The sequence below is a fragment of the Podarcis vaucheri genome (assembly GCF_965113315.1).
Source record: "Podarcis vaucheri genome assembly, chromosome: Z".
NCBI lineage: Eukaryota > Metazoa > Chordata > Lepidosauria > Squamata > Lacertidae > Podarcis > Podarcis vaucheri.
Window position 1 is genome coordinate 50,731,692 of NC_138758.1, and position 26,382 is coordinate 50,758,073.

At 45.4% G+C, this 26,382-nt stretch overlaps 1 protein-coding gene across 3 annotated transcripts in view; it reads right to left on the minus strand.

The window, feature by feature from the left end:
- Positions 1–25,273, minus strand: part of RC3H2 (ring finger and CCCH-type domains 2) — a 50,847-nt gene extending 25,574 nt beyond the window's left edge. For 2 of the 3 annotated variants that reach the window (XM_082208807.1, XM_082208809.1), the window contains exons 1-10: positions 25,151–25,273; positions 17,377–17,595; positions 10,650–10,947; positions 8,571–8,688; positions 7,416–7,649; positions 6,892–7,067; positions 5,893–6,093; positions 4,851–4,983; positions 3,663–3,781; positions 697–809 (exon numbers count right to left, since the gene is read on the minus strand). In XM_082208807.1, coding sequence (XP_082064933.1) covers positions 697–809; positions 3,663–3,781; positions 4,851–4,983; positions 5,893–6,093; positions 6,892–7,067; positions 7,416–7,649; positions 8,571–8,688; positions 10,650–10,880 — 1,325 coding nt within the window. In that variant the 5' untranslated portion in view covers positions 10,881–10,947; positions 17,377–17,595; positions 25,151–25,273. The remainder of the gene's footprint in view (positions 1–696; positions 810–3,662; positions 3,782–4,850; positions 4,984–5,892; positions 6,094–6,891; positions 7,068–7,415; positions 7,650–8,570; positions 8,689–10,649; positions 10,948–17,376; positions 17,596–25,150) is intronic. The other variant, XM_082208808.1, reaches the window with a different exon arrangement.
- Positions 25,274–26,382: the final 1,109 nt, after the last annotated feature.

Consider the following 26,382-nt stretch of genomic DNA (forward strand, 5'->3'; position numbering starts at 1 on the left):
GAGAGAAGGACAGGACATGTATGTAGAAGCTACTGCTACAACTGTTAAAGATCAAGAAAGGAGCGGAAAATAAGAAAGTTGCTGTGCCTTGAGATTAAGCCAGTAGAAGCCAGTATAAGGAAGTGCTGCCATATATGGACACAGCCACCCCTTTGCTTGTAAAGCTATAAATGCTTGTGTGTTGGTCCCCCCCCCCCCCATATTTGGGTGTTACCTCTCAACTACCTGCTGGCTGAGGTTGTATCACACTGGCCTTACAACGTCTACGTAAATGTCCTGTTTGCCCGGCAGTTGGAGTCTGGATCTTATTGGCCATCCAGGCTGAATCCACAGGGTATTATTGAACTGCAATACTTCCCCACCCACCCACTTCCACCTTCCTTGGTCTGGGGCCAATGGGAAGTGGAGTACAATGACACATGGAGGGCAGCAGGCTGCCCATCCCTGCATTCAGGGAAAGCTGTGCGTCAAGCCTCTCCTGCAGCGCATCCACCAGCTTAGGGAGAGTTCCTGCTCCCAGTGGCGTAGTGTGGGGGGTGCAGGGGGGGGGCCGGCCGCACCGGGCGCAACATCTGGGGGTTAGGGTTAGGGGGTGCAAATCCACGGGTTAGGGGGCGCAAATTACTTGCCTTGCCCTGGGTGCTGACAACCCACGCTACGCCACTGCCTGCTCCTCCCGCACTTCCCAGTACTTACTTCTCCAGCTCTTCCTGAGAGTGAGCGAAAGTGCAGTTGGTCCCTCGCGGACACCCGCCTTGCTGTCGCAGGTCACGGCACATGCTTGTTTTGTATTTGCTATTTGGTTGCAGCTTTCAAAACAACAGAGGGAGAGAAGGGGTGGGGAAACATTGCATTACATAAACCAAGCCTGGAATAAATCCCCACCAGAGTTGTTGCTGACCCCACTAGAATGAGAGAACCGCATTTGCAAGACTTTCGCCTTACTGACAGCTGTGCTGGGTTCTGTACTCACCATAAAACTGAAGAATTGTAGGTTTGGAAGGGACCTTGAGGGTCATCTAGTCTAACCCTATGCAATGCGGGAATCACAGCTGAATAATCCCTGAGATGTGACCACCCAACCGCTGCTTAAAGGCCTCCAAGGAAGGAGACCCCACCGCCTTCCAAGGGAGACCGTTCCACTGCTGAACAGCTCCTACGGTCAGAAAGCTCTTCCTGGTTTTTAGTTGGAATCTGCTAGTCAGTTGAGCATGAGAACTTTCATAGTTCTGTTAGTTCAACGCACAACCACGCTGAGAGAACATAAGAAGAGCCATGAGCCCATCTAAGTCCAGCATCCTGTTCTCACAGTGGCCAACCAGAAGCTTGGGGAAAACTCGCAAGCAGAACAGGCGCACTCCCTCTCCCGCCCTGTGGCTTCAAGCCACTGGTATTTGGAAGCCTTACTGCCCCCAGCCAGAAGGTGTTAAGAATATGCCAGGCAGCATCAGAAAAGAGAACTAACCAGGAGAGTCACTGCCTGCCTCTGGCTCCTATCCTAGAAAAGCCCACAAGTGCCAACCCCCATGAATCCAAGAAACAAACAGCAAGCTACTTCCAAGGAGTTAAAAAACCACCCCAACAACTATCCCTATGGACAGCCACAAAGCCCTATCTGGCCCATGGATCATTGGTTCCTTTCTTTTCTTTCTTGTTTTAATTTTTCTTCATATATATATTTTTAATTCTACAGTTATTCTTATACCAAAAAAGTTAGTTGGACAGGTAAACACTTTTACATCTTTCTCTTTTGTTGTTGTTGTTGTTCTAATTCCTGTGGGCCAAAGAGGATCCTATAGTGTTGCAGATTTATGCTGATTGTAAAAATGGAATGACACATAGTCCATGCTTAATACTTTGGTTTCCTAAGAGCAGTTAGCCAGGTGCCTCTGGCCACCCGTAAGAAAGGCACAAGCACCACCTCTTTACCGCCAGCCACCGGGAATTCAGAAGAGTCATGGCAGCAGGTGGGCATTCCTAGATTAGATAATAATAATAATAATAATAATAATAATAATAATAATAATAATAAATTTTTTTTATATCCCGCCCTCCCCAGCCAAAGCCGGGCTCAGGGCGGCTAACAACAATCAAATAATCAAACAATCAAATAATCTAACATTCTAAAACATTTCATTATAACAATTAATTAAAATCAAATTAATGGCAACCGTTAAGCAAAGTTCTGTGCAGGTTGCCAGAGGAGGGAGTCAGGCTGGGCCCTGACCAAAGGCCTGGTGGAACAACTCTGTCTTGCAGGCCCTGCGGAAAGATGTCAGGTCCCGCAGGGCCCTAGTCTCTTGTGACAGAGCGTTCCACCAGATTGGAGCCGTGGCCGAGAAAGCCCTGGCTCTGGTTGAGGCCAGCCTAACCTCTCTGTGGCCTGGGACCTTCAGGATGTTATTATTTGCAGACCGTAGGTTCCTCTGTCGGGCATACCAGGAGAGGCGGTCTCGTAGGTACGAGGGTCCTAGGCCATGTAGGGCTTTAAAGGTTAAAACCAGCTCCTTAAACCTGATCCTGTACTCCACCGGGAGCCAGTGCAGCTGGTACAGCACCGGATGGATATGATCTCGCAGCGAAGACCCCATAAGATAAATTCTAATACTTAGATACATATGTACCTTATTGAATCATTTTAAAATATACTTTTCTTTAGTCCCTTGGACCCAGCTGCCTGCGGCAGGGGGAGAGAAGAGGTGCAATCTCCCTTCTCTCCCCAAGGGAGGAGCCCAAGGTGGCAAACACAGTAATAATAAGTAATTAAAAGCACACTAAAAACAGATTCCAAACATTCAAAAACATCTAAAAATAATAAACACAATGAACCACCTAAAACAAATGTAGGAACAGATACACCCAAATCATGTGTTCAGACAGGCCTACCAAAACGGGGGGGGGGGGGGAGGTCTAAAATCAGCAGGAGTCTAAAAGTGCAGAGCTCAGGTGCCACCACAACCAAGGAATGACTTCTTAAAAACAAAGAGCAGACATTTTATGGCACTTTTAGAAGCGCAGGTTCTGCAGATCAAAATGACCAATTTGACATATATGGGATAAGGCAATTGCTTAAGAAACTAGTCCCATGTTGTTCTGGGCTTTAAATACCAGCAACAACACCTTGACCTCAGCCTGGTAGTGAACTGGCAGAAGGTGCAAATCTCTGAGCACAGGGGAAGATCCTGAGAAACTCTTGGTCCCGTCAGGAATTATGCAGCAGCATTCTGCACTAAATGCATTTTCCGGACTAAGCACAAGGGAAGTCCTACATAAAGGACTGCAGCAGCTGTGGAACCAAGGTCTCTCTGAAGCTGAATGATTTTACCCTCAAAATGTGCAGCCAGAGGTCTTCCCCCTCAGTGGGGGTCAGAAAAACTCTGGACCACCATATATCTTAAAATTTTATTCACATCCCAACTCTACAGATCAAATCTTAACTGCCCAGAGTAGCTGGGGCAACCCAGTCAGAGGGCCAGAATACAAATAATAAAATTATTATTCCCAGTTCAGGAAGCTGCCTACACCTTCTCTGGGATTTCAAACAGATGTCTTTCCCCCAGCCAGCCCTCTATGGAGAGCAGGTGCTCTGCCCCTCAGTTAAGCCCCTTTGTTGGCCGAAAAGAAAGCTAAAAACAACCAGCTAAATAATATCAGTCAGTCACCTGTGGAGTTTCATGGCCTTTCCTACTGTAATTCTGAATGAAGTCCACCAGGCCATGGACAACTGTCTTCACAGCCACCATGGCATTTTCCAGTTGTTCCCATGTTGGAGATGTTGCATCTGTGGGAGCAGCAAAAGAGAAGGAAGGGGAAAGTGAGCTATCCGCAGCAAACAGGGATGCACCACATTTTTTGGTCAGTTACAACTTTTCTCTTGAGCTAAGCAGAAACAATCTTTGAAGTGCGGGGCTAAACTAAACAGGAACTCTGCTGGTGCCAAAATTCCCACCAGGCTACACTGATGCTCTACTGACATGGCATCATTTTCTCACAGTATTTTTCTGGTAGAGCCAAACTGGAGTCCTAAAATCTTGTTTTCCCAGATTTGTGATTGGGCCTCTCCCTCTCTACTGCTTCTACTATCTCACAGTTGGCAACTGCATAAACTGCCTCTCCCCATATGAACCAACCCAGACCCTTATCTCATGATCTGGAGTCCTTCTTAGCATGCCCCCTCCATGAGAGGTCTGGAGGTGAAAACGTGAGTACGGGTCTTTTCTGTGATGGCTCCCCACTTGTGGAATGCTCTCCCCAGAGAGGACCACCTAGCATCTTCTCTACATATATTTAGGCACCAAGCAAAAACATTCCTCTTCTCCCAGACCTTTCGCTAATTAAATAATTGATGGCCTTTTAAATGGCCAATGTATGTTTGAATGGAGGAGTGTTATTGTCTTATTTGTTATCATGTTATGTATTTTTGTGTTCTTATACCATAAACCATCCTGTGATAATCACAGGATATATCTTCAACCAACCAGGCTTCCTTTACCAGATGTCCTCTATATGTTTTGGACCACAACTCTCATCAGCCCCAGACAGCAGGCAAGGGGTCAGGTTGATGGGATTTGTAGTCTAACGACATCTAGCAGGTACCAGGTTACTACAAAGAACACACTCCTGTGGAGGAAACCGCACAGAACAAGATAAAGATTGTCCCATGTGACGAAAGCATATCTAGGTTTCCCATGGCATGCACAAATCTTGCTGTGAGTAAAACAACTAAGAAAGAAATCCCCCAGTATACAGTGAAAAGGGAAATAAAACTATCCCTCTCCTTTCGTAAGGAAGGAATGTAAAACAAAATGTGAGTGTGCATGCTCAAGTACACATGCAGACCATTCACATACCTGGATTAGGATCTATGTTGGCCAATAGCTCCAAATGGGGACGAAGCCTGTTTAAATTTGCAGGGTCTCCCGTACGTTGCAGAACAATGGTCAACTCCTGCACACTTTTTGCAAAGGATTCTGGGGACTGAAGCTAAAGAAAAGAAACAAACAAGTGCTATAATAATAATAATAATAATAATAATAATAATAATAATAATAATAAAATTTATACCCCAACCATCTGGCTGTGTTTCCCCAGCCACTCTGGGCGGCTTCCAATAAAATATTAAAAATACAATAAAACATAAGAATCCTTGGTGCAGCGGGGAGGTTGGTACACCAAAAGGAATCCTGTACTGCTTTGCACTATATGAAGGAAATTCTACTGTGAACCTATGAAGAGGTCTGCTGGATCAGACCAACTAGTCCAGCATCCTGATCTCTCAGCGGCCTCTCCTGGGAAGTCCACAAGAAGGACCTGGGCACAAAAGCAGGTTCCCCACTTGCAGCTCCTAGCAACTGGTATTTAGAGGCCTATTTTTTCCAACAGTAGAGAGAGAACATAACCATTGTTTCTTGTAGCCACTGATAAGACTTATCTTCTATGAATTTGCCTTATCTTCACTACATCATGTGGGAGCAAATCCCGTAATTTAATTATGCACTGTGTGAAGAAATACTTCCTCTTCTCCAGCCTGACTCTTCTGTTCTGTTTCATTGGATGGCTCCAAGTTTTAGTATTATAGAAGAGGAAAAAGAGCTTTTTTCTACCCAATTTCTCTACACATATTTTTGTGGATCAAGAAACAGAAGTTTTTCTTATAGAAGTTTTTCTTCTATAAAATGGTTGCTGTTTGATTGACCTGAGCCGAAGGTGTAGGCAGGAGAGAAATATTCCATAATTAACAGCACGTCTTCAGGTTGCATGAACTGAGGATCAGTGCTGAGAGGCTGTATCTCTCAGCTCAGAATCTGCCCTATGCAGCTTCATCACCAGACGTAGTGCTGTATTCCAGAAAAAAAACAAATAAAAAGCAACTATTCTGTAGCCGCTACACACCTTGTCAATAATGGACTGCATGTGGGATTTGTGGGCCAGGTCTCCATAGAGTAGGGAAGACCACTGCTCTGGTGATATCCGAAGGCCGGCTTCCATGGCAATGTGGACAATCTGAGCATCATGTTCCCTACGCAATGCCTCGTAGCTGCGAAATTCCTCTTTCAGTTGCATCAGGGAAGAATCTTCATCTCTTTTGGTGACCTACACAAATCAGTCAATGAACAAACATGCCTGTTGTTGTTTAGTCGTTTAGTCATGTCTGACTCTTCATGACCGCATGGAGCAGAGCACGCCAGGCACTCCATGCCTAGTGCACTCAAATATCGATTTAAAGGACTGTGGGGCTGCATCCATGTGCAGACATAGTCCATCTAAACCACACTGCCTTTCAGCAGAATGCATGCTGATACCCCCCCCCCATGCATATCCAAAAGTGCATTTGATGGAAAGGAATGCGCCCCATGATTATTGTGTTATCACCAGTTACTGCTGTCATGAACAATACTACGCTCTCATTGCATAGATTTAAACTTTTCTAAAATTGACAGGGACTTGTCATTAGGGTAAGGAACCCCTGCCTCTACTCAAACCCAGAGGGTAGTAAGTTGCTTTGGCTGACCTTGGAGAAGATAAAAAAATAACAAATGTAATAAATAATAAATGGATAGAACCAAACTTTTTGAAAAATATATTAGTTTTTGCACTGGTCTTCCTTTGAAGTTTTAAAAGAAGTGGTCAGAGAGAGTGCTACAAAGATATCTCATGAGTTAATTCTTATTACTAAATTACCCTAACATTTTTTGAGGTATTGTAACCAATATTTCATTAAAAGCAACTTTGCTAACTATGAGTTGCCTAGCTGCAGAAAACCTAGAATGATTTTTTTTTTCTATGGAATTTACTTTACCAGCAGGGTCCAGGGTGGGCTATAACAATGTAAATTTCAGAATTAAAAACAGTTAAAACAGATTAGAAATGAGAAACTCGAAAGCACTGCACCTTGAAGCATGAGGCTCGATATAGAAGCTGTACCACGTGGCCAATGCTGGTTTTGGATGCCTGGGGGAATCTTGGCTCCAGCCTCTGGACAACAAAAAGCACCAAGACTTTCCTGGAGAGGGCTGAGCCGTCTTCCAAGGCCAGCAGCACCAGCTTCAAGGCTTCTTCCTGCATAGCTAGAAAGCCATAGGTTGACGTTATTTAGGGTCTAGAAATGCAAGGGCAAACCATAGCAGGTTAAAGGATGTAGGCCCAAACTATTCTTTGCCTGAACCTTCGCAACAGTGAAGGCTGGGAACTTAAATTATTTGTTCCAAAAATAAACAGAGCCCACCAGCTTCTACCCCAAGGTGGGAACCTGGTAGGAAGTTTTCTCAAATAGTGTCTGAGTGATGAACAGCCCAATCCTAGATGTATCCATTCAGAAGTATGAGTCTTAGTTCCAAGGGAACTTGTACAGGACTGTGGCCTCAGTGTTTCACTCTGACAAGTCCCTCTCTCTATTTACTCCAGCTAGGGGTTACCTGGACCGAGGAACTGGCACCCTCGTGCCCGGACAGCGGCCCAGAGATTGGCAGACAGTTGCTGAGGGTTCTGGTGCTGCAATATCAGCTCAGTGACAGTTCTCTCCCCGAGGGAGCGGGCTGCCCGCATGGCCCTGACCCGGCCTTCCTCTTCCACCAGCTGACAGTTCACTAGTGTCACCAGTTTCCGTTGCATAGGCCGGCTCAGTGCGCTCTGGTTCAGGCTGGCAATGCCTTCAGAAGGAGGAACAAAAGGAGAAAGGTTAGCAGGGAGGCCTTCTAATCAATGTGAAAGGCAAGGATTTCCTCAGTGAGTAGGTGGGGCACAATGGCACGTGAAATGCACAGATTTTGGTAGTGGTTGGGGTGTGGTGTGGTGCAGAATTCATTCAGTTTACATTTCTGTATGAACCTACTACATTTGCACTTCCTGAGCTAATACAATACAATACAAAACAAAACAAAACAAAACATACGCTATCCTTTGATGTCTCTTAATATTGTCTGTTTCTGAATTTTACACTGCAGTGCATATGATGATGAATATGTTAGTGAAAAGTACACTTATAATGGATATATTTAGGAAAAATATGAACAACAATGCAATTAGGAGAAAACAGAAAATACTAGGCAAAATTGTGTACAATTTGTATATATTAAAAGAAACAAGCATGCAAATGCACACAGATTCTCCCTGAAGACGCTGCCCTTTTTTTCTTTTTTTTACTGCAAACAATCACAAATAAATGGATTGAATCAAACTAAAAGTTAGGAAAATGAGAAAATGAGAGAAACTGAAACTGGCAGAATTGTCTATTTCTAACTGGGCATCAGGGAAAGGCAGTTGACGAATAAATTAATAAATTAAATAAATTAATAAATTAATCTCCTTCTGTGTGGAAACCACCATGCCTTTGAATACCATTTGCAGTAGAACAATAGTGGAACAGGGCTATTGCGCTCATGGCCTTGCTTGTGGGTCTTTAATGGGATCCAAAAGGGCCCTCCTTGTGTCTTGGAACCTGACAAGATGAACAAGCAGTCTGACGTGGCCGAAGGCAGCTTCCCACCACGTGCGATTCATATTTAAAACCTTCAATTTGAAAAGGACACCAGCTTGACTGGCTTCTTTCACTACCTCATGGGGGAACTTACCCTTGCCTCCACTTAGTGGCTTCAAATAAAGTGCCAGATCTTCAACACATTTCTTTGCCACTTCATAGTGTTTGTTCTCTCCTAAGTTGCTTAGCTTGATGGTCTGGTGATCAGGTGCCTGTAAAGGTCAAATGCAGGAAGGGAGAAGCAGTATGTAATTTGTTATCAAAGAATGGAGAGAGATACACACCATTAATGTGATGCTGCAGGAAATTATGCACCATCTCTCAACAAGCACCCTAATTCTGGAATTATGCAAGATCAAAGAGCTGCCACTAAAAATCTGGCTTGACAATAAGCAGCAATGCTTGCTTATTTGATTAGACCCAGACCTAGCATAAGCTTTCATGTCTTTAAGATACCACTAGGGTGTGTGTGTGAATACTTTTTATTAAAGGTTTTCTTGGTTTACAAAAGTACATGCAGACAATGCATGCAGCTTGTGAGGAAACAAAATGTTGATGGATCAAAATGTGATTTAAACACTTTTGTTATTTGAGGAAAGCCTTTATTGGGGCTTATCTGCACTTACCTTTCTTCTGCTCTTTCCGGGCATGGTCTGCACTTTAAAGCTCCATGTCAGAGCGCCCCCACTCATTTCCCCCCTCTGGAGCTTTCCCTGTGAAAAGCTGCTCTTTAAAGCTCAATCAGACCAAACAGCAATTTGCAGAAAACTTGAGTTAACGTTTGCTCTGCTTGAGCATTAAAGAGTGGGTTTTCAGGGGGGAAGCTCCAAGGCAAAAAAATCCTCACACTCAGACGTGGAGCATTTAAGTGCAGACTTGTACTTGGAAAAAGTGGGGCAAAAGGTAAGTGCAGATAAGCCCTTCGCCTGAACCTGAAGGCAAAGAAGGCAACAAAAACAAAAGACCAATGAAACAGAAGGAATAAAACCAATGCAGTATCAGAACTATAAAATGGAAACATACTGGCACGGTTTCCATATAATGCTAATATTTTTCCAGGCAAGATAAACCACAAGCCCAGGTTCAGACAACATGCTAAATCAAACCATGGCTTAGTTTAATGCAGCAACAAAATTACTGGAGGTGCAAATTAGCCACCATTCCCTCTCTGGAAGCCTGCACCTCTGCAGAAAGCCATGGTTTGGCTTAGCAGTACATGCAAACAAGGTTGCTATGAAATTAACAAGTATATGGTACCTCCTCTCTCTCTTCTCCTTCAGACCCCCCTTTTCTGCCTGGCCTTTGGCTTGTCAACTTTAATCCCCATCCCCAACTATAATCAAACTTTAAGTATGTGGCACAGGGCTTGCCCACATAATTATAATAATATAATAATAATTTATTATTTATACCCCGCCCATCTGGCCGGGTTTCCCCAGCCACTCTGGGCGGCTTCCAACAGAATATTAAAAACACGATAAAACATCAAACATTAAAAATGTCCCTGAACAGGGCTGCCTTCAGATGTCTTCTAAAAGTCAGATAGCTGCTTATTTCCTTGACATCTGATGAGAAGGCGTTCCACAGGGCAGGAGCCACCAGCGAGAAGGCCCTCTGCCTGGTTTCCTGCAACCTCACTTTACACAGTGAGGGAACTGCCAGAAGGGCCTTGGAGCTGGACCTCAGTGTCCAGGCTGAATGGTGGGAATGGAAACACTCCTTCAGGTATGCTGAGAGGTAGAGCTTGGTATCATCTGCATACGGATGAACACCCATCCCAAACTCATTCTCCCCTTCCTCCCCTGTGGCAACAAGCTGGCTCAGGAGGGCCAGTATATGCCATGGAGCATGTACAGTACAGTGCTGCCCTTCGACCAAGGGGAATGGCCAGAAAATGGGGGTTAGGAGCACCAGCAAGGAGGCTGTCTCCACTGTCCCCAGCATCTGCTTGCCTTATGCAAAGAACAGCTGAAAAAAAGAGAGATTCCCTTCTCCATCTATTTCCAGTTAAGGTATTTGAACTCCCAGTGTGTTTTTCCAGCTCCTGTACACAAGCAAAAATTCACAGAAGGATCAGACCAGATAGTATTATTATTATTATTATTATTAGTAGTAGTAGTAGTAGTATTTTGAGAGGTATAAATTCTAACCAAAACAAGCTCCTTTCCTTTACCTGGGCTCCAACTAATTGGAGAAGTGCAAAGTTTACAGGAAGCACATCAATGTCAGTGTTGATGGCTGTCTGGTCAAAAGGGCAGGCCTTGCGGTGAAGCTTATTCAAGCAGGTCTTGCAGACCGTGTGTGAGCAGCCTAAGCTGATGGGCTTGTGCACATTCTCGTCGAATTCGTTGTAGCAGATTGGGCAGGACAGGAACTCTGTCCACTGAGCCGCCTGCACAGGCATCGTGAAAGCCAGGCACTCAGTCAGATAGCTAGCAAACCATGCTGTCTCTTGTCTAGGGCTCTGGCGGCTGTGAAGCAAATAAAATAAATAAATAAATAAATATTTTTCTCCTGCTATATCCAAAGCTGATAACCAGCCACCACTGACACAATGGCCTTACCCACCCACCCCAAATGGTTTTGTAAATATATAGTTCCATGTAAGTGTTTACAGTTCGTGTACAGTGAAGAGCTTCCCATCCATTGCAGTGTCAAAAACAGTGCATTTGATAACTAAGAGGCCACAGCTAATCCATTTTTTTTTTTTTTGTTCTGGAGTAAGGTTCCATGTGATTAGAAAGTATCATGGCAACACTGAGTTACTATGACTTTACTGAATTGTATTAATTGCATTGATGACCCCGTTGCTGCTGTTTGCTTTATTTATACACTATTTTGTTTGATATTATGATGATTGCAGTGTTTGCTTTTTATGCTATTGTGAATATTGTGAACTGCTTTGAGTTCAACATTTGTTGTTGGAAAAGTGGAAGACAAATATTGTATCAAATCAAATATACAAAGGCATTTTTGAATAGAGACATATGTACATTCCTTTGCTTTTTCAAGCTGCAGAAAAGGTTGGGAGGTGTTTGTTTTCATTTAAAAACAAAAAGCAAAACACACAGCTGTCCACTACCTAGGATGCTACACTGGCATGGGGGTGCGGGTTGACATTCTTGCTCAGTGGCAAACAGTAGACAGGTTAAGATGGCATACATATATCTTAGATCAGCTACAAAAGCACATGAACGCCTCAGTGTTGAGAAGGAAGAATGCAAATATAGTCGTATCTTGGTTTTTGAACAGCATAGGTCTCGAATGTTTTGGCTGCCAAACGCCGCAACCCCGGAAGTGACTGCTCCGGTTTGCAAAATATTTTTGGAAGGGGAACGTCCGATGGGGCTTCCACTGCGTCCGATTGTCTGCAGGAACTTCCTGCAGCCAATCAGAAGCCGTGCTTTGGTTTCCGAACGTTTTGGAAGTCGAACGGACTTCTGGAACAGATTCCGTTCAACTTCCAAGGTATGACTATATAGCATTGTTTCTGTCCCTCAGTGGCTTAGCCTGAGTTGCAAACAAACTACTTGGCAATTAGACAATTATCTGGCTGCACCTACCCATCTGAACTCACTATTTGCTACACAAGCCGTCGAGCCCAGATGGCCCTGCAAATGGAATAACCCCCACCCCCCACCTGCAAACACTACGCCACACTCTTCAAGTGTTCCTATTTTCCAGGGATAGTCCCAGATTTACAGAAGCCAATGTGATCCTGGAATGCCCCACTTTTCCTTAATATGTCCCTATTTTCATCAGAGAAGTGTTGTAGGATACAGAGTTATGCAACCCCTGAGCCAAGGAGATAAGTAGCTATACAACCTTTAGAAGACACCTGAAGACAGTCCTGTATAGGGAAGTTTTAAAATGTTTATTGTTTTATTATCTTTGTATATATGTTGGAAGTCGCCTACAGTAGTTGGGGCAACTCTGTCATATGGGCAGGATATACAGTGAGGGGGGAAAGTATATGATCCCCTGCTAAATTTGCCCGTCTGCCCTCTGATGAAGAAATGGCCAGTCCATAATTTTAATGGTAGGTTTAATGGTATTCTGCCTCTCACAGCTAAAATAAACCTACCATTAAAATTATGGACTGGCCATTTCTTCATCAGAAGGCAAACGGGCAAATTTAGCAGGTGATCATATACTTTCCCCCCATCACTGTAAATAATAAAAAGATGATGATGATGATGGAATAGGATGTCCCTATTTCCATTGGAGAGGTGTTGAAGGGTATGCTAACCTCAAAAGACCCTGCCACAACAGTCAGTGAATGGGCTAAACAAAACACTTTCAGCCTACTGGCAAAAGCAAAGAAGGTAGGGGCACAGCCTGGCCTCCTTTGGAAACAAGTTCCACCATCTGGTTACAGCCACTTAGAAAGTCCTCTCTCTCGCTCCACCGGGGAAGAGGTAGGCAGTTAAAATAAAGATAACGTACCTCCAAGCCCAGATGGAATAAGGGGGGGGGCACTTTTGCAGGTGATTTTACATGACATAGCTAGGTTAGCCAACAGGTGTTTGGCATCTAATGCCCCGGGTGTCGCTAATCCTGCCAAACTCCCAGCTTCCAACGCAGTAACATCCACATCCACAGCCGTTGGGATCAGGACGACAACACTTAGATAATGCAATTATAACACACAGGCACAGTCCAACTCTTTGGGAACTGCGGGCAAGCACATTTAACCAACCTGTCCTTTGTAACACCTCAGGTTTGGGAGATGCAATCCCTGTTTGTTTGTTTGTTTGTTTGTTTGTTTGTTTGCTTGCTTGCTTGCTTGCTTGCTTGTTCACAAAGCTTTTTCTATTTGGCAGAGTCAGAGCTGTGGGCACGCTGCGATTACGTGGAAGCATGGGAGTGGGGAGAAAGAGCACAGAATGCGATGTTAGGAGTGGCTTCCTGAGCATCTGTTTTTGCTACCCAACTCCTAAGTTAAGTTCCTAGCCTTTAAGTTCATGAAGAAATGCTTAAAAGTGTAGGCAATCCCTGTTGCTGAATCATAGAAGCCTAATGAACAGCAGTAGGGCATTGGTGCCCATCCCTATGGTCAGCAAAACTAGAATGAATTATGTAAAATAAGGGAATTTGCATGATTTACACAGCCTGGGCAAGTTCAACTCCAGCATTTTAATTTTGTTAGGATGGGAATGCACAAAGAATGGATACCAAGAAGGCCCTGAAACTTGAAGTAGAGCTATTTCAACATTCTCACAAGCCACATCCTGGCTCCCAAATTGAGAGCTGCACATCAAAACTGAAATGGGGAGCAGCCCCACCCACAGTGGGCAGGCCTTGACTTTCAGGTACCACAAGCAGGAAAACCACTAAACTGGCTGCTTGTGATGGGCATCAGCAATCTCACAGCAATATGCCTCTCAGTGACATGCAATGGTTGTCTGGCTGTGATGATGGGCAGGGTGAGGGCTAGCAAGCAGAGACTGAATCCCAACAAGACAGAGGCACTATAGGGGGGGGGGAGTCCTTGTGGGCCAAACTGGACCCTCTGGAGGGCTAAAATTGGCCTACAGCATGGAGGTTCCCCACCCCTGTTATAAGGAATGATTTACAGCTGGGATTTTTAGTATTGTTGGTTTTATTATGTATTGAGGTTTAACACATTTTCTTTGCTACCTGCTCTGGGGAAGCTTTATGCAGTGAAAGTATGGGCTATGAATAGGTTGCATCCAACCAAGCGCTACTATGAGTAGTTCTATTTAAATTAATGAGCCTAAGTTTGCCGTGCCCATTGATTTAAATGGATCTGCTCTCAGTAAGACTGCCCTGGGTACAACCCTAAGTTTTAAAATAAATATGGGCAGCTTTATCAGAAGGCCCTTATTTTTGCTACCTTTGCCAGGAGCCAAAGATAGCTCCAGGCAGAAGGGGGGAGTTGGCGAAGATGACAGCTTTGGGCTAGATGTCTTCAGCAGGCTAATGCTTGCCTTGCTTCTGTTGCTGCTGCCCATGGTCGTATCTTCCTCTTCCAGGCCCAATACACACTGCCTGCCAGGAAGAGGCTGCTGGTTCTCTTGCTTGTGCCTGTCACTGCACCCTGGTTCAGAGGCAGTAGGTGCACAGGCAGGAGCAGCAGCAGCAGCAGCAGCGCCAGAAGGCTCCAGGGCCGGCAGTGGTAGCCCCTGTTGAGGAACAGGCCTTGGCAGGGCCCCAGCCATGTCAAACCCTGATGCAGGCGCTTGCAAAGAACCACTGGGTCATCATTCAACCCACCAACTGGGGTAGATTCAAAGAGTCAGGGCTCGGACCTTGTTATGCAGCTGAAAAACAGGAATGAAAATATGCAGCCACATTAGATTCTCGTGAAGGTGAACAAGGAAGACAGTAAATCACTTCTGCATAGTGGGCAAATCTGAACTGCACCTGAATTCCTCAGTTTCTGATTTCATATCTCACTTGGGCTTTGGCTGTGCAACAATCTAATTAGTAGCAACACATTAAAGTGCTTACTAGAATGCTGCTGATTAAGACTTGCTTTTTTGCATACACTTTAATTACAACCATCTGTTTAAAAATTCTGTTTGGAACCTCAGCTATCTAATGCCCTTAAGCAACAGGATATGCTTGATACACAGTGTTCTTATCTGCACTCAGACTATTAACATTTGGAAGGCTTATTATTTCTGATTCTTCCAACTTCTGATTTCTATGCTGCTTTTGCTGATGTAACATGTACAGGCGTTCCCCCCCACGCGTGATCAACTCACAAGTGACCATGTATATGCACAGCGCTGGGAAATAATTAAATAATTCAGTTCTGTAAGGCGCTTTTTTCTTTTACAAAGTCCCCCATGATATTCTTGCGAGGAAGCTGGTAAAATGTGGGTTGAACGAGGTAAGTGTTAGGTGGATTTATAGCTGGTTGACTGAGTGAACCCAAAGAAGGATCTGGCAACTTCTGTTTCAGTGTATCTGAAGAAGTGTGCATGCACACGAAAGCTCATACCAAGAACTAACTTAGTTGGTCTTTAAGGTGCTACTGGAAGGAATTTTTTTATTTTGACTATGACAGATCAACACGGCTACCTATCTGTAACTGAACCCAAAGAGTTCTCATTAATGGTTCCTTGTCATCCTGGAAAAAAGTGACAAGTGGGGTGCTGCAGGGTTCTGTCCTGGTTCCGTGGTTGTTTGATGTCTTTATAAACGACTTGGATGAAGGAACTGAGGGAATGCTCATCCACTTTGCAGATGGCACCAAACTGGAAGGGGTAGCTAATGACGCAGAAGGCAGAACCAGAATTCAAAATGACCTCAACATATTGGAGAACAGGGCCCAGGCTAACAAAATGGATTTCAATAGGAACAGAAGTAAGATCCTGCACTTAGGCAGGAAGAACCAGATGCACAAATATAGGACGGGGGACACCTGACTAACTAGCAATACATGTGAAAATAACTTGGGAGTCTTAGTAACTCACAAGCTTAACATAAGTCAACTGTGTGATGCAGCAGCGAAACAGCTAATGCTATTCTCAGCTCCATCAACAGAAGTCTAGTGTCCAGATCAAGGGAAGTAACAGTCCCACTCTATTCTGCCTTGGCCAGACCATACTGGGAATACTGTGTCCAATTCTGGGCACCACAATTTAAGAAGGATGTTGACAAGCTGGAAGGTGTGCAGAGGAGGGCAACCCTGATGATCAAGAGTCTGTAAACCAAGCCTTATGAGGAACAGTTGAAGGAGCTGGATATGCTTCGCCTGGAAAAGAGGAGACTGAGAAGAGATAGGATAGCCATCTTCAAATATCTTAAGGGCTGTCATATGGAAGAGGGAGCAAGGTTGTTTTCTCCTGCCATGGAGGGTAGGACTCGAACCAATAGCTTCAAGTGACAAGAGAGAAGATTCTGACTAAACATACACAAATTCTTTATGACAGTAAGAGCTGTTCCAACAGTGGAACAGTCTCCTTCAGGAGGTGCTGGACTTTCCTTCCTTGTAGGTTTTTAAGCAGAGGTTGGATGGCCACCTGTCCTGGATGCTTGAGCTGAGATTCCTGCATAGCAGGGGGTTGGACTAGATGACCCCTAGGGTCCCTTCCAACTCTACCATTCTATAATTCTGCGATTCTATGATCTGCATCACAAAGGACAGTGGAGGTTTCTCCTTTGTAACTGTGCTCAGTAGCAACTGTTAAACACATCCGCTGTGAATTTGTCCTGAAGGAGGATACCAGCAACTATTAGCCATTAAAAATTAAACAAAACCTCCATGGTCAGAGCCAGTATACCTTTATTAGATGTACGGGACAAAATAACAGAAGATGCTGGGAGCAACATGAATTGAAAGAGTTTTGCATGGGTTTTGCAATCTTTCAGATGAGCTTCAAGCAAAATTGGTTTATTTATTGCCCCTACCCCCTCCCCAATCTCCCCAGGTCTTCAGGATGGGAAGGGTTAGCCTTTTAAATAAAATAAATAAATAACACAGCTTCCTTAGACCAAGCGCCTCACAGCTCAATCCTAACTATGGATAAATTATTTTTAAATTAATGGCACTTGCTTCTAAGTGAACATTGCTAGAGAGATGCTTGTTTATGTGCAATTTTAAGCAGATTTCTCTGAAACTAAGCTTGACTGAAACCAACTTGACATACTTTCAAATAGTTGTTGTTATTGTTGTTTAAACTGCATTACAATGTTACTAAAAACAAAGCCATGGTTTCAGTGGCACCAAACTCCATGCTTTGGCTAGTTACAACTGGTGAGAATTACACAGCGTCTTCAGGGAGGCGAGAGTCACTAATTTCCATCTAAACCAAACATGAATTTGTCTAGTCTGTAGAAAGGGGAGGATTCAAAAATTATATTGAGCTGGAGCACCTCAGTCAGTTCACTACTTGCACTCAACAAGGTATTCGCATGGAGTTACTTACAGAGAGGACTTCCGTCTTTTACACACCAGTTTTCTTCTGTAGCAGCCAGATAGAGACCTGAGTCATAGTCAAAGCCCAGGGAAGAACAGCAGTCACAATAATAGCACCCTGCATCGTTTAGACGTGATGACTTGAAGCTTAAATAAACCTTCTCTAGATAGAACAGACTCACTTATTTCTGCACATTGCATGATGTCTGCCACAAGCCAGGGCTCAGTCCTGGAATATGTGAAGAAATAAAGAAGACACACACCCTGAGCATGTGCAGAATGCCATTCCTTCATGTCTCATTAGCCCCTGCCTACTCCCACATTGCTGGGGCCAGCAGACAAAACTTCCAGGTCACACAAGCTGTCTGTAGAAATGAAGCACCAGCCACAACTAGGCCTCCCTATTAGAAGAGTTTCATATAGTGAATGGCTGCATTCGGGTGTCATGCTAAACCATGACTTATAGTGATTGGAACAAACGAGGTTTTCCTTGGGGCTAGTGTGCCCCACTTCCCTGTGGTGCTGCTATGCTGGTCAAGGAGATCAAAAGCTTCTGCTTCCATTTTTCTTCCTTAATCACAGATTGGTGCTATGTCCAAATGCCCAAACTGTGGTTAATATTAACTATGGTTTGTTTAAGCAACCTAAGCAACCCTGCTTCATGCCCATGGACTGAAATTTAAACCATAGTTCACATGAAATATAGATTGGTCCAGGCCATAGTATATCATAGTTTATGGATTACTGTGGACATGGAGATCACTCCTGCTGTGCTCACTACATGAATGGGAGCAACAAACTATAATCCATGGCCTGGTGCTACATCTGAAGCAGGGATTGTGGCTTGTTCATGAATACAAACTTTGGCTTGAGCAAAGTGGGAGCCATCTACACCTTCATGGCAAGCCATTAACTATGGTTTACCACAACCTGTGATTGCAGCCTGTCAGCCTTGCATGGAATAACAAGCTGTGGTTAATAAAGAATGAAAGTGAAAGCTTTGGATCACCTCCTTATAACAGCACTGCAGGAAAAGGGGAGGGAGGGAGCTTGTGATTTGCCTAGGCTTATTCTCTTAATGATAAACAGTAGTTTAATGTAGCCTTCCCCAGCCTAGTAGCCTGAAGCATGCGGAAGGTGCAACTCTCACCCTCCCTAGACATGCTGCCTGTGGGAGGTGCAGTAGAGGTCTGGAGGAAGTACAGTGGTACCTCTGGTTGCGAACGGGATCCGTTCCGGAGGCCCGTTCGCAACATGAGCAGAACGCAACCTGCGTCTGCACGTGCGCAGGTCGCGATTCACCGCTTCCGCGCATGCGTGTGACGTCATTTTGCATGTCTGCACATGCGGGAGCGGCGAAACCCGGAAGTAACCCATTCCCGTACTTCTGGGTCGTCGTGGCACGCAACCTGAAAACGCTCAACCTGAAGCAAACATAACATGAGGTATGACTGTATAGTGGGGTGGAGGGAAGCAAATACTGCACAGCACGTTATTGGCTGTGCTGCATGCTGGACCCTCCCCTAACTGAGGGTACACTGTGTGCTCTGTCATCCAGTCCTTGAACCTGCAGGTGCTGTTGGCTTGTTTTAAATAAAATCTCCTCCATCCACAATGACTGTGGATGAGGATGCTGATCTGACTTGTGTAAGTGAAACCTGGGCAGATGAGCAGCAAGGAGTTGGGTTTTCCCCAGCTGGGTATTTTTTGCCAACCTGGGTATTCAGGGTAGCATGAGTGGGGGGGGGCTTGGGGTGTGTGTACCACATGACCAAATTCAAGTTCCGTGTGTAGAGGACATGTTAGGAGGCTACTGGTATAATGCCCAGTTGTCTTCCTGCTTGGGCTGACATAGGCAGTCTCCATACCGTGAGCCACTGAGCTGTTGGTCATGGGGGATTTCAATATTCATGCTGGATCTGGGGCAGCTGAGTACTTCATGCCTATCACAACAAAGATGGGGCCTTCCGAACATGTCATTGGTCCAATGCTCACAGCTGGACATGCTCTGGACAGGACAGAAAGAGGGTGATCTGAGAGTGGAGGATATTATCAACATTCCCTTTTCATGATCCAGTCACCCCCTGGTGAGATTCAGGCTGTCACTGTCCTTTTCTCTATGTGGAGGAAGGGTATCAGTTAGGATGGCCCACTCTGACAGAAAGATGCCAACAACAACTACTACTACTTCCAGAGGCTGAGTCAAACAGATTACCAAACAGTTGGGGCTCCTACCTCCCCAGCTGATAGAACTGATGCTCCTGTCTAAGTCCCATGGAGTGGAGAGGTGACCCAGGATCACTCCTACTTGATAAAGCCCAGATAGCTCTGTGGTACACCAGGGAGTAGAGGGTGCTCAAGCAGGTTGGGAGATGGCTTGAATGTGTGGAGGAAAACTCCAGACAAATGCAACTGAACTAGTATTCATTTATTATTGAGTCTGCTTAGTAGCAGTGAAGGAGGGAAAGAGGGTTTCTTTGCTTCTTCCATTGCATCCTTTATATGCTGTCCAGCGGAGCTATTCTGTTGCATTTAACAAATTGGCCTAAGTGAGTTTTTGGAGCCCACAGCATCCTGCTATGTCTTGTTTGCAAGACATTTTAAGGATAAAATTGTATCTGCCAGGACTTGGACTCCACTATTGTAGCAGGTCAGTCTCAAGAGGTACCCAGAGTACTGCCTGGGCCAGTTTTGTTGGACGAATTCTAGCTGACATGGCTTGAGGTTGTGGACAATGTGTTGGTGGATCACTTGACTTCTTGCTCTTGCCCCTCAAAGCTGGTAAAATCTATGGAGGTGGGGCTTGTTAGGCGGGGAGGGATGAATGCCTCGTTGCAATATGGAGCAGTCCCAGGCAACTTGAGATAGGTGGTGTTAAGGTCACTCCTGGTCAACATTCCCTGGACCCAAACAATATGGACAAAATAGAAGAGTCACTCCTGTCCCTTTCTTGTGCAAGGTTCTCAAGTGTGCGGTCACTAACCAGCAAAAGACAATCTTGGATGGGACTGATTTTCTGGACCATTTCTATTGGAGTTTGTTCCTGCTCTTGGCAGAAAAACTGCCAATATGATGACCTACGCTGGGAGAGATGGGAGTGTCACCCTGTTGATTGTCCTCTCAGTGGCTTTTGATACCATCCATCTTGCTATCCTTTTAGAGTTAAAAATGGGTGGTGCTCCAGAAGGTGGTGTCTGGGGAGAGGCGTATTGTTTGGTCCCATGGAATCTCCAATGCAGGTTTCTGCAATGTTCAGTTTTATCCCCCATTCTATTCTACATCATGCTGCTGAATGGAGACATTCAGAGTTTGGGAGTGTGTCATCAGTACTCCAATCCAGTTAAGGCAGGGACACAGTTAGTGGGCAGTTCCTCAGTCTGTACAGGGTGTGTGTGTGTAACCTGTTAGGATGGGATCGCACCTCTCCTGAAGGAGCAGGTACTCAGCTTGGGGGTACTATTGGATCCATCAGTGTCACTGCAGACACAAGTGGCTTGCATGGTGCAGAGTGCCATCTCTTTGCCCTGTCTGGTGGCCCAGCTGCCACCCCATCTGGATTAGGATAGTCTGGCTTTGGTGGTCTATGCTCTAGTAATCTCTAGTTAGATTACTGCATTATATGTTGAGCGGCCTTTGAAGATAGTTTAGAAACTGATGCTTCTGCAAAATTATTGACTACGACCAGCTAGCCCAATGGGGAAGGGTGCTAAAAAGCCAAGAGAGGAGGTTGGAAGAACCAGAAGATGACCCCTGACCGGTCACAGAGAACTTGGCACTGCTTCTGCCATTGGCAGCAGACCCACACCCCTGGAAGAAACATGTTCCTTGAAGTGCACCAGTCTCTTAGAGAGTATTATGAGTGTGCTGCGTCTCACCTTTAAAGGGGGGGGGCATGACCAGTTGTAATGTCTTCAAAGCTACTGCCTGGTCTTGGACCCCTGATGTCATTCTTTAACTCTTTAGCTATATAATCTGTTAACGTAGCTTGACCTGTACCATAGCAAGCCTTGAATGAAGCTTATTTTCTTACTCACACATAAGCATCTGAGTGGGAGCCTGGACCATCTTTCTACCTACAAGCCTACCTAGACCCCATGACAATAATCTCAGGTCCTTCTTAGCACACCACCTCCAAAAGAGGTTTGCAGTGAGAGAACAGGCCTTTCCAGTGGTAGCTGGCCCCCAACCCTGCAATCTGCCTGTCACCAACACTGTTATTTTTTATGGCACTAGGGGAAGACGTTCTTATTCTCCCATGTATTTAAGCACTGATACTGTGTTGGGTCTTTTGGGGTTTTTCTAGTAGAAACTGGTGCTTACCCTGCTGCTGAATGGGGAAGAGTGGTTTTGTATTCTGACTTATTTTTGTGGGTGAATGCTTCAGTGTAATTTTTAAATACAGTATTTTCTATGGGTTTCTTCAGAACTTCATTGCAGGAAGCAAAATGCAAATAAGTAAGTAAGTAAATGATAAAAAACATCTGCTTGGCACAGGGCTGGGAAAGACTTGTTTATCATGACATACAAATGCAGCCAGCAAGTGGTATAGAACAGGACACAGAATGGATGCAACCTCCTAGAAACCAAAAAATTGCCACTTCTGTGAACAGATAATTCAATTTATTCCACAAAAAGAGCAGCAGCTCAAGGCACACCAAAGCACCACCCTGCTACTTCCATTTATAACTTTGCTTGAACCAAACAAATTTTAAATGAAAATAGTCACATTAGCATTAACATAAAAACATTAGTAACACTTTTTGTATGGCTGTGAGATTTTGTGTGTTAGGGTTAAATTGGGGGAGGATAGTTGGGAATTTTTAATGGTAGTTTAGTCTGAAATTTATTCTGTTCAACGCCTTGATTTTTAAATTCTTATTAAATGATTTTTAATTTTTTTATTAAAATGGTGCCAACTTTATTTTAGAAACGTACAAATACATGTCAAAAAAGGAGGGGTAATAAAAAAGAATCAATAAAACTAACATGGGGAACTGCCGGACTATCTGTCCACACAATGCAGTATTGACAGACTGACTAGAGCTCTCCAGGGTTTCAGTCAGAGAAGGATCTTTCTCCTTCACTTGCTATCTAATCCTTTTAACTGAATATGCTGGGGACTGAACCTGGGACCTTCTGCATGCAAAGGTATGTGCTCTACAAGTAAGCTATGGCCACTTCCTTGAGGACTGCTTCCTTCGAGCTGAAATCTAAATAAATACGTATAGTTATGTATTTCACTTCTCTAACTCTGCTCCCTTCTACATGGGAAGACAGCCGTTCTACTTGAACACTAGCTTGTGAAAAGTCACCTGTGATGGAACTGATATGGCTCAGAAAGTCAAAGGTTATTGGGCACCCCACTGCTGGTGCAAATAACAGAATTCTGAATTACACAGAGCTCTTCCAAAAGGTAGCGATTAAAAGCTCTTGCTTGCTGAAGAATTTTGTGCCACTCAGAAGCCTGCTTCCCTCAAAGTCACATAATAATAATAAACATTGCCATAACTATTTTATCTCTCTAGAAATGGTAATGATTGTGTTCAGAACCCTTGATTTCAATCAACTATGCCCCCTTGATGGTTCAAGGCACAGACCATCTCTAAGCAGCTGCAGCAAGCTGAGCTAAATAGCTGGCATCTCTTGAGCTATTCTAGCATACATGCTGCATTTTTCTGTGCTGTAAAGTCAAAGCAGTGGAAAGACAAACTGGGCCTTGTTCAGACCACCACATAGCTGAGCTTCAATACATTTCCATCAGCATTTTGTCTTCAAATTTCCCACAGGATATAAGGATGAAAAGCACTTCTATCATCTTTGAGCAGGAGCACAATCAAATTTTAACTCACAAGCTAACTAACCCCACCACATGTAGGCTTATAAAAAATATTTCTACACTCACTAGGAGGAAGGTGTGGTGGCAGGAAACTATAATAAAAATAATGGCATTAGGGTGACAAGTTTTGCAAGGATCTAATTTTAAAGCGACCACCTCTGCATACAGAGTACAGTGTTAGAAATAGTAATTTTGAGGGTTTGAGCAGGTTGCTTGAAATCAGGGGTGGGGAATGTGTAGGGCTCCTAGGCGTTGTTCCACTATAACTCCCATCATCCCTGACCACTGCTCACATTGGCTGGGACTAGTGCAAGTTCAAGCCCAAAGACACCAGGAGGGCTGCAGATTCTCCATCCCTGATTTAAACTCTCATGAGGACAATCAAACGAGGAGGCAAATGGTGGTGCCTTTTGCCCAGAATGAAAGGGCTGCTCCGAACACACCAGAATTCCCACATGAAAAACACTTCCATGTGTGAAACAGCATACAATGCACACATAGATCATCACATGTGACATAAACACAACACACATGTAGCCTGGAAGCAGTGGCATGCGTTGTGTACTGTTTCTTTGATCAATATTTCCCATGTACAGAAGTTATCATGTCTAAAGCAGCCCTTTGGGGCATTTAGCGACCTGGCTTAACTGTCTGCTTGTGTGCATATACTTGACCCGAACGTATTAACATGCTGGGCATGCAACCTCACACTTTTTAAAAATCTGAGCTCTGACTGCAGAATCCTGCAGATACATTTTGTGCAACCTGAAAGCTCATACCCAACATTTTAATCATCTGGGGGCAGCAGGTGCTCACATAGTTCTTCTCAAACTTTCCAGGGAAAAAAGAAGATGACAGGGCTAGGGGATAGGAACATAGCGCCTGTCCTACCATTAGGCAGACTAAGGCAGCCAACCTAGGCAACTGCTTCTGGGTATCAGAAAAGGGCAACAAATTGCTAATTATTTTGTTTGTTGCAATTTCACTGTTAGAAAGAAAGAGAAACAATTTTGGGGATTTCTTCCTCGAGTGCTCCATTGGTCCTGAGTACTATGCATCAAGATCCAGTGTGGTTAGGGAGAAGAGACATCATCTGCTGCTCTGCCTTGGGCAGCAGAATAACTTAGGCTAGCCCTGGGAGGGTGAGATGAAACAAAGTGATGTGTTTCAACGGTGTACACGACCCCTCTTCTTTTGAGGGAGAAAGTTCCCCTTATTCCTTGCCCCAAGAGAGGAGGGGGGAATTAGTGTGTGTGAGGCACCCACCCAGGGCAGCCCACCCCTGTGCAGCCCAGCTATCAATACTGGGGAGAAAAACATAAAGGGTCCCTTGCCAAAGGCCCAACTAGTGCAGCTGCCTGTTTCTCGCAGCAGCTAACCAGAAGGGCTCCCCAGTCCGCGAGCAGGACACAGGAGCACAGCAGCACTCGCCCAGCTCACCACCAGCAACCCATCAGCCCCCAGGGACCACGACCTGTAGGGCAGCCTTGTTCCCCAGAGGGGCTGCTGGTGGGGAGCCCAGCTTGTGTGTGCATTGGGAGCGGGGGGGGGGCTTCTCTCTTTCTCCCGACCCCACCGACTACCAATACTTTTTTGAAGGGGGAGGGAGAAGGAAATGACATCAAAAACAACAACTCCCCGCGCCCCCCCTCAAATAATCGCCATTCCCTTTCCTTTGGAGTGGGGGGAGGGGGAAGGGTGATGACCCACACTGAATGGAAGCCCCCTCCCCGCACAGCACCCGGGGGGGGGCGGGAACAAACACTGCAGGGGAGTGGGGAGTGGGGGGGTCGCCCTTCTTCGCCGCCCCCCCGCTGGGAACGAGCCACGCCCCCTCCCCTCCCCCCATTTCACCCCCTCGGCCCGCGGGGTGAGAGGGCAGAAGGGGGGCGGGGCCGCCTTCCGCCTCACAGCCGCCGCTGGGCCCCCGCCCTCCCGGGCCCCCTACCTGCAGGAGGGCCCGGGATCTCCTCACACCCCCTCAGGGGCGCACCCCGGAGCAGCCCAGCGGCGGCGGCGGCGACGGCGCCTCCTCATCGCGGTGACAGCCGGGAGCCCCGCCCAGATCGGGCCCGCCCCACCTCTCGCGAGGGTTCGCCTCGCAGCCGCGGCCCCGCCCACCTCCAACCCAAAGTCACGTGGACGGAGGCGCGCTTGCTGGGAACGGAGAGAGAGAGAGAGAGAGAGGATAGGAAGAAGCGTCAGAAGGGCATACCACAGAGATGAAGCGCCCAGATGGGACCGGTAGCGACGATAGATGCAGCGCAGCGACGACCGCTCCTCGTTCCAGCTCGCCAGCCGCTTTGCAACGCGCGTGCGCCCTGCACAGAAGTGAGGCCGGCGGGCGGGCGGAAGAGGCGACGTGCGCCGCGGCTGCGCTTCCTGTAATTCGCGCACGTTCGCACAATCACAGAACGATAGAGCGTTAAAGGGACCCCCGAGGGTCATCTAGCCCACCCGTGCACTTCACCGCAGTAGAAATATTCGGTCGTGGCTGGTTTTAATTTTCTTTGCTACTCATTTTGTAACTATACAGTACAATCCTCGTAGGAGTCTTGTGGGGATTAAGCGAGGAAGAGGAGAACCATGTATTATTCTACCTTGAGTTCCTCGGAGAATAGAAATAAACGAATAAATTTAGTAATATTTATCATTTCTGTCATACAGCTTTGCTTTTCATCCGTTGTTATTATTGTTCTCTCCGTTTTACAAAAACTAAAAAATGAAACGGGGGAAAAAGCTTTATGAAGAAAACATAGTACTGTATTCCCTCGCCACCCTGTTGTTTTTAAAAGATAAAAGTATTGACAGGCGCCTTTGCTCATCCTTCAGTGTTTCTCCCCATACATTTGTAGCTCGATTCTGTCTGGAGTGGCAATATAGAAATGAAGAGGGAGAAGATTTGGGGAACACCCACATCATACATTTAAAGCACATGACCCCCCCCCCAAAAAAAATATTATAATCCCGGGGACAGTAGTATGTTAAGATGGCTGAAAACCATAGCTTCTGTGAGGGCAAAACTACAGTTCCCAGGTTTGGGGAGGGAGGAGTTGTGAGCTTTAAATGGTGCGGATCGGACTCTATTTAAAGCAGGTGGGGAGGAGTGGGAGAAATAAAAGAGGGTAACCCCTGAGGTCCTGAAGTTGGAATACAATAATAAAAATAATTTTTATTTAT